The sequence below is a fragment of the Girardinichthys multiradiatus genome, chromosome 21, assembly GCF_021462225.1.
Source record: "Girardinichthys multiradiatus isolate DD_20200921_A chromosome 21, DD_fGirMul_XY1, whole genome shotgun sequence".
Taxonomy (NCBI): Eukaryota; Metazoa; Chordata; class Actinopteri; order Cyprinodontiformes; family Goodeidae; genus Girardinichthys; species Girardinichthys multiradiatus.
In genome coordinates this window covers 23,977,197-23,985,901 of record NC_061813.1, presented here as the reverse complement: position 1 = coordinate 23,985,901, position 8,705 = coordinate 23,977,197, and the positions used below count along the sequence as shown (strand labels likewise).

General features: G+C 37.4%; 1 protein-coding gene across 1 annotated transcript; it reads right to left on the bottom strand.

Annotated features, from left to right (window-relative positions):
- Positions 1–2,328: 2,328 nt before the first annotated feature.
- Positions 2,329–6,303, bottom strand: rpl21 (ribosomal protein L21). Its single transcript, XM_047349845.1, has 6 exons — positions 6,224–6,303; positions 5,484–5,562; positions 4,346–4,407; positions 3,081–3,193; positions 2,589–2,739; positions 2,329–2,450 (listed from the first exon to the last, which is right to left on the bottom strand). The coding sequence occupies exons 2-6, from the start codon at positions 5,548–5,550 to the stop codon at positions 2,361–2,363; spliced, it is 483 nt and encodes a 160-aa protein (XP_047205801.1). The 5' UTR covers positions 5,551–5,562; positions 6,224–6,303; the 3' UTR covers positions 2,329–2,360.
- Between the last annotated feature and the right edge of the window lie 2,402 nt (positions 6,304–8,705).

Below are 8,705 nucleotides of genomic sequence, written 5' to 3'. Positions count from 1 at the left end.
AAAAACACTTTTCTTTTATTGGTCGGAAGAAATATGCTAATTTTGTGAGATAGGAATTTTGGGTTTTCATGAGCTGTATGCCAAAATCATCCGTATTAAGACAATAAAAGACCTGAAATATTTCAGTTAGTGTGCAATGAATCTAAAATATATGAATGTTAAATTTTCATCATTACATTATAGAAAATAATTAACTTTATCACAATATGCTAATATTTTGAGAAGGACCTGTATATTGTAAAAAGAATCCCAAAAACGTGGGTTATTAAAAGACAAATACTTTGTGTTACAACTAAAATTTAAGAAGATTTATAAGTAATACTTTTGCCCTAATTAACAATAAAACGTCTCCATCCACACAAAATCAGTCCAGGGGCAGCAAATGGACCCCGGGCCGCACTTTGGACACTCATACCGTTATCAAAATATATAATTATCTGCAAATTCTGAAGTATTTGCACATTTCTATACAAAAAACGACACAAGAAACATAAATTTCTAAAGTTCATCTTTACATTAAGCTTTTGACCCTAATACCTAAATTAGGTGACATTATGCATTTTTGAACTGATCAAACTACTTCCGACAATGCATACTAAATATTTACTAGTCCTCCAAATGAGAGCAGACTCAGGAGAAAACAAGGAAGCTTCTGTAAAAGCAACCACTGTATGATGTAGTAAAAATACTCCTAGAAGTACTTTTATTTCCAAAACACTACTCAAGTAAATGTAACGAAGCAAATGTAAGTCGTTAGTAGTTTCTAATGGCCTGACCCGAGGCAACATGCTTTTAAAACTAGGCTACAGCAGGGGCGGGTCTACAAAATTTTACATACGGGGGCAAAGGAGGCACAAAAGGTCTAGGTGGGGTGGCGATGCTGGACCTCTTTAATGAAGTACATATAGACTCAATGGAGTCAACAACAAAAAAAACAAATTTCTCTGACATTTTCTTCTTAAATAAAGACACCTTTTAGGTATCATTTTACATCCTTTTATATCTAAAATCTATGACAGAATGATCTAATAGTTTTCATTGCATTTCTGCGCTGTAAAGCTGGCTGATCACTGTTTTATCCAAGATTAATGGAAAGTCGAGTGAAAGGAAAAATTATATATATTATAACTGCAGCCTTGACATGTTGAAGCAAAGTCAATTCAAGAGGTTGGGGGAGATTTACGTCTCCATACAAGTCCATGCTAAGACCCACAACAGGACATGGTTTGTAACCGGCACATTCCTTGGTAGTTCATTCCTGAACCAAAAATCTCTGAAGCATCTAAATGAATTTTCCAGCAGGATTCGGTACCCTCCCACACCATAATATCGCTGTGCTTTACTGGGCAGAAATCTGGCCTGATTAAGCCCTACAGGAAATCTTCCAAATCATTGAGAAGATGAAGTGAGACACCAAACCCAAGGCAGATGACCCACTGTCGAAGTAACCTGAGCCTCCAGGACCCTAAAGCAGGTTCTACAGGCCGATCACTCCTATGCCACGCTGCACTGAAGTAATTCATCCATAAAAACATCCCTAACCCAGTAGTGAGTGAACATACCACACAGTACATGCACATACATACTAGGCTGACATGTTTATTTGGTAATACTCGTTTTCAGATAAATGACCCCCTCCCCCATTAGCTGTAAACCATAATAAAACCTAAATGTGAGAATCTGTAAGAAATCTTCAAATTTTAAATTACTGAAACAATCTTTCGAGGCTACTCTAAATCTATACCTGATAACCCATGATTCAACTATGTGGCATCTAAACATGGGTTTAGATGCACTACTCAGGTTTTAACTCATATTCAAAACAAGTAGAGGTAGTTCCATTATACTCTTTCCTGCTATGGCTCAGAATAATTCATACCAGTTCATTTCAACTGTGGTCTATACCAGGGGTGGCCAACTCCAGACCTCAACCACTGGTGTCCTGCATGCTTTAGTTGGGTCGATTCCTACACAGCCGAATTACCTCATTACATCAAGCTCCACTGATAAGAGATCAAGTCATCTAATTCAGGTGCCTAAAGATTGAAGTTGACCACCTCTAGTCTACGCAACATCGGTCCTGCTTACTATAAAAGCAAGGGAACATTAACGGAGTTGATGATTCTCTTATTTAATTATATTAATGTGTGAATGCGATATGAAATGCTTGTGACATCAGCCCATCACTCTCAGTTCGCCGGTGAAAAAAGGTGCTTTTGATTTCATTTTAGGAAATCAAAGGAGGAGAATCATCACTGAGTGAGGACTCATTATAGCACTTCAACTTTCATTAAAGCATGTAAAAAGAAGACCAAGTGTCAGACGGTATGTGTACAAATATCTTTATTCATTTGAGCGCTTTACGCCATGAACTCGTAGGGGATGGGCTCCAGCAGCTGAGGCTCGTTGTTCTTGGTGCTGACAAAGTGAGCCTGACGAGGAGCAGCAGGCTGAAGAGGCAACAAATAGTCATTAGGACTTAAAATACAATGTCAAATTTAAAAAGTTTAACAGCAAATAAGTGCTTTGTTTTGGTGCTTTGAATGCATTTTAACCTGAGGTGTTCTCAGGGTTAGATCTGCTCGTACCTGGCGCTTCAGTTCCACCCAGGTGCCTTTCTGCTTGGCCTCCAGCTTTTTGCGCTCGTTCTCTTTCACACGCTGCAGGAAGCTGTCCCTGCTCTTCGAATGCTTTATGTGCTCAATGCGCACGTTAATCCTTTTGGCCAGAATCTTGCCTCTGAAACGAAATGTTAGCACAAACACATGAATAAAAACAACCTTTCTGTAATGCCCTGCAGAGCTGCAGTCCTGTGATGTTTCCTCAAAACAACCCAAAGCCAAAACACAAGGTTTAGACCGGGGTGCATGAGGATCAGCTATTGTCCCCCACATGAATGACCACCGAGGACAAAAAGGCTCCAGGTGGCAAAGTGAAGATGGGGATTTTAAACCGAGTGTGAAAAACAAACACCAGAGGTTCAAGCAAACTTTCATTCCTCAGAGCAAGTGACCAAACCCCCCGTCTCCAGACACTAAAGTAAAATGTCACAGAACACTGAATAACCACCTTCTACTTACTTGACCTGCTTGTTGACAATAATGCCGACAGCATGTTGAGTCACATTGTAGACGCGTCCTGTTTTGCCGTGGTAGCATTTATGAGGCATACCTTTCTGAATGGTACCTGTGCCCTGGAAAGACACCAAACATCACAAAAACAAGTTAACGGCACAATCTGAGTCCTTTTACTGTACATCAACAGCATGGGAGGCATTAGCTGTTGCTCTTAAGAGCTACAAACACCTCGCAAAATGATTTGTTCCATTCATTTAAAAAAACGTTTAAGTCTAAGATTTTTGCTGTATGGAAGCATCCTGCACACCTTTTATGTCAAATTTCCATATTTTTCCACAATCAAATATGCAGAGCATTCTCAAACCAATTTGTGAGGTTTTTTTTTAAGCATACCTACCAAAGTTCAGTAAATGAATGTGGCAGAGATTTTCCTTTAGACCTTAGGCTTTAAATATGGTTAAATAAAGAATATAAGATGGTTAGATGGTTGACGGATGAATGAACAGAAGGTGGAAAGAAAAGACTTGCTGACCAATAAATGGCTGGTTTGCTGAATACAGATGGATAAATAAACAGATGGATGTAGGGATGGTTGAACTGGACGGATAGACTGAAATGATCAGACTAAGATAAGGACGGATTTAGACAATGGGACAGAGACGACGAGTCAGCGCCTACAAATAAAATCCTACGACTTCAGACCTGGAATACTTAACTTCCATACTCCTCCCAGGTGGCCTAAAACGCCAAAAACCTTAAAGATCCGTCAGTCATCTTTCACATCATGATTACAGACATTTTAAGGCCATTTTTGTGGTCCCCATGTCCAAATCAAAACCCTGATTTACAAGTTTTCTGGAGATCAGAAAAGCAGCTAAATTTTTTTTGTTTCTGCTCAGTAAAATGACATCTTTTGGAAAATTAATTAACGGGATAATCTCAAAATAATATTTTTTTTTCTTTCACACACATTTAAAAACAAAGTCAAATTCTACAAACATTTAAGACTGTGCAGGACACTTTTTTAGCAACTGATGAGCAGTGGACAGTTCCATGTAGGGGTCAAAGTGCACTGTGGAACTCAAAGTTTCTTTATTACATGTTAAACAAACTAAATTGACATCACTGCACCAACTATTCCCTTCTATAAACTAGTAAACATCACTCAACACCTGAATAAACACAGAGGTTTACATTCAGAGGTTTGACTTTGTAGTTTATGCTGATGAACCGAACTGGCCTGAATTCAACAATGTGCAATGTCCCACCTTGATGTCTACAATGTCTCCTTTCTTGTAGATGCGCATGTATGTGGACAGAGGGACTGGGCCTTTGGAGTACAGAAAAAAAGATCAACATTAAAATAATAAATATCAAATAAAAGATAGTTTTTCCACGCCTGATGAAAACACTTTGCTCACTCCATCAATAACATAACATTTTGTTAGCCTTATAACATAATTGTCAAATTAGGCGATTATGCTAGGATTCCTTTCTATTCAACACAAATCCTGGACAATCAATAAGCTACACATTTTTTAGATTTCTTCAAAAAAATTAAATAAAATTACAATTTCAATTACCCCCTAATTGTTCACGTGTCTCCACATGTAGTCATTAGTATATTATTAGTATTTGAAAATTTGGACTAAAGCTGTTTTTACACCAATGACCACAGATGTTTAGATTTCTTAGAAGGATTGTATTACAACTATTTCATACCAGTGAAAGCCTAACATTAGTATTAGTCTGAAAGTTTGGACCTTTCTTCTAGCACCGGATGAATTCCTTACCACAGAGGACTTAATGATCTAATCACCTCTATTAGAAAGATTGGATTAGAACCAGCTCTAACCAGTAAAGTCCCAAGGATTATTAATGTCATTTCATATGTTTTTCTGTCATTGTAATGTTTTTCCTCATGTACAGCGCTTTGAGTGCAGTGTTGCTGAAAAGCGCTATATAAATAAACTAGACTTGACCAGTTTGAGTAAATTACTTAAGTGCTCAAGAAAACAAATTTCCAAACAAAGAATTACAATTATCAAAAATAAAATAAAAAAAACAAATAAAACATTTGTCATCACTAAATATTCAGAGTTATCAAGGTTACAATATGAAACCTGCAAAAATGATTCATGATTGCAACTTTCAGACAGTGGGATAGGGACTAAAGTCAGAAAACAAAGACATTTACAATGCAGAAAGACACTTCCAACTTCCATACTTGTCCAGACTGTATAGGAACTGTGTAATAAGCACAATTACTCCTGACAGATTATTCAAAACATAAGGAGTATATACGGAGTTATCACAACGCCTCAGATGATGCACCTGCCAGTTAATAAAACATCATTAGCAGCTGTGAAAGCGGCCCAGACATCTACTTTTAACCAAACTACTCACCGTGTTTGCGGAAGGGCCTGCTAAACATGTACCTGGTCCCCCTCCTCTTGCCTCTGGTGTTCGTCATGATGCCTGAAAACTGCAGAAAAACAGAAGAGTTTACCAACCTACAACATACACCAAAAGCTAAAGTTATGCTATTAAGTTTTCAAGCAGTGACAGTTGTGCGCCCCCCAAAAAAAAGTTATCACCCAATTTAGTACTACCTTACAAGACGATTTTCAAAATTACTCAACTATAATGTAATTACATTATTATATTATGTAATTAATTTGTATTGTATTGCACCGACTACGCCAAAACAAATTCCTTGTATGTCCAAAAACGTACTCGGCAATAAAGCTTTTCTGATTCTGATTATCATTTTTGAACAGAACGCCATTTATAACCGACAACTGCGCATACGGTGATGAACACCATTGGCCAAACCTGTAAATGTGTTTTATGACAACAAGAGATGCTACAAGCGTATTAACTGGATTTAATTCAGATTTAGTGTATTTCAAAAGGACATTAACGCTTCTATTCAGTGTTTCTGAGGCAGACAGGGCCGCATGGAGAGCCACGCTGCTCCTCATTCTCACAATTAGCAAACAAAACTACACTCGGCGATCATTTTCCACCCAACAATACTTAAGTGGGGTCTAAATGTACATCTCCGGCTAGCGTAGTGATATACCGGGGTATAAATCAGGTGATAATTAAGAGGAAAATAAGGATTTCAAAGGAGAACATCTTACCCCCGGTCTCTACAAGATGGCGGGTACGGCGGAAAGAGAGATTAAAGGCCCCCAAGCTCCGCCTTGTGAAGTAGGATTTAGGCACACCATCAGATTGCCTGAACTAAAACAAAGACGTTAGATTTGTTTTAGGGGCTAATAACGTTTTCAACAAATTCTCACATACAGTAATTATAGGTATGAATTTCATATTAATTTCGGGGTGTCAATAATTTATTTAAGCAACTCTTTTAAATGATTATACAACCAACTTCAAAGTTTTGTAGTCTAGATCTTACTACTGTCCACCACTGTTGAATATATTCGATACATGTAGTCGCATACTACAATTAGTGAACTGCTTTCAAGATTAAATAAATAAGTAAATAAATAAATAAATATGGTTGCCCCCGGGAATGCCGCTAAGTTTAACAGTTGGCATTACAGAGAGGCATCAAGCATGTCTTGACCAGAAAAACAGGCTGGAACAGAGTTAAAAACAGTTTCTTCCCAATCAAATGCATAAATAAGGCATAAAATATAACACAAAAACTAAAATGGAGATTTATTTTTTATCAAAGGGGTACAGGAATTGTTTTGATGAGGGCTTTTTCTTTGTAGTGTGTATTTTTAGTTTTTCTTTGGTGCTGATCTTACCAATTGTGGTCAACTTCTTAAATGTGAGCTCAGCAGCGTGTGATATGACCACTCATCTACCAAAGCAGAGCTTTGTGCTCTCTCAAAGCTATAAGAGCAACTAACTGGTGAACTCGAGCCACTGGGTGTTTTATGGATGCAGAACTCTTAGATATGAAATCTTCAGTGTCTTTGTGCAGACACTGAGCTCTTGAAATTCAGACATTTTGTTCACCTTTACTTCTCTCATATTACAAATTTTAAGTTTATAGTTCATAGAGTTTCGTAGCCACAATAACTCTTCAAAAGTGTAACTTCTTGGAATTGTAACAAAATTATCTGAAAGATAAAGTAGTTGAAGTAACTGAATGTGTATGATGTTGTGGAAACATCAGTTATCCTCGTAGTTTCTGAAACTTTTTTCTACCATACTTTTTCCTTACACTCAACTTTCTATTGAAATGCTTGGCTGCAGCACACTACGACTAGCCAGCTTATTTAGTAATGACCTTTTGTGGAGGGTTTCACTGACTGTCTGCTGGACAACTGTTAAATCAGCAGCCTTCCCCATTTTTGTGTGGGCCACAACATATTATCAATGTATTAAAAACAATTTTTACCCCTAAATCATATTGTAATTTCATAAGCTGTAAGTCATAATCATCCTAATCAAAAGAAATGAGCACTTGAAACATATCACTGTTATGAATCTATACAATTACAAAATAAATACATCTATAGAAATTTAAATAAAGTATGAAGATATGTATAAAATGTTTAGTTAGCACATTTTTAATCGCATCGTGAGACAAATGAAGAAAAAAACTCTCGTCCTGATCATATGTGGGCATTGACGTTACAGGGTTAAGTATACATTAGAACAAATTGAGGTGTGGAAGGTTTCTGAATTTTTTTTTTTGGATTTTTTAAGATCTAGCAAAACTGATTTTTAAAACTTATTTTTTGTTGGTTTTGTTGTTTTTTAGGAAATATATTGTTTTGGTAAGTTGCCCTGTTCTGTGGAAACACAGTCATGAATGATGTGGGTATACAGTTTTTTTTTCTGAAACACATATGCAATAGAGAAAGTGGGGGAGATTAAATGTCTGGATGGAGTAATGATTTTAAATGTACTACTAACTTTCCTACTACTATAGGAAAGTACAGTTATGTAATGATGGTCAATTCTATATGTGATGCAATTACAACCAGAGGTCTCTTCCAAGAACCTGGACTGTACCTGGCAGCGGTGCACAGATTATGCACACAGAGACAGAGAAAATGCACACACACCCTGTGATTTCTGACACAGCTCAGTTGTTATACTGGCTTCAAAAGGTTTTTTCTTAGTGTTTGTCACTGAAGAAGGAATAGGACAGCCACGACAACATACAGGTTGGTGTTGGTCCACTGTTTTCTTAAGTCCAAAATCAGCTCAGCCATCTATCAGAAAATGTAAGAGCACGTCATGCTTGCTTCTGCTTCTTGCTTTGAGGAAATGCTTATTTTATTTAACAGCCGGATGTGGCATCTTCCCACACTGCCAAATACCAACACCTGGTGATCTCAGGGCCATGGTATGATTGTCCTTGATCAATCAGAAAACTTGCCCGAGAAAGACATCAACCCCTGTAATGCATATGAGCTGAAGGCCTCTATTGAAGCAAAGTTGACTTCCTTATCAGCAGAGCCACAAAGAGATTACATCCTTGCCCCATTGATGCAGTAATTCATACAAAAAGAGCACAAACCAAGTATAGAGTGCACCGACATTTCATCCATCCATCCATTTTTTTTTGCAAGGGTGGCACGCATGCGCAAACAAAAAGAGCGATAAATTATAACTTGTTTACTGACACCGACCATT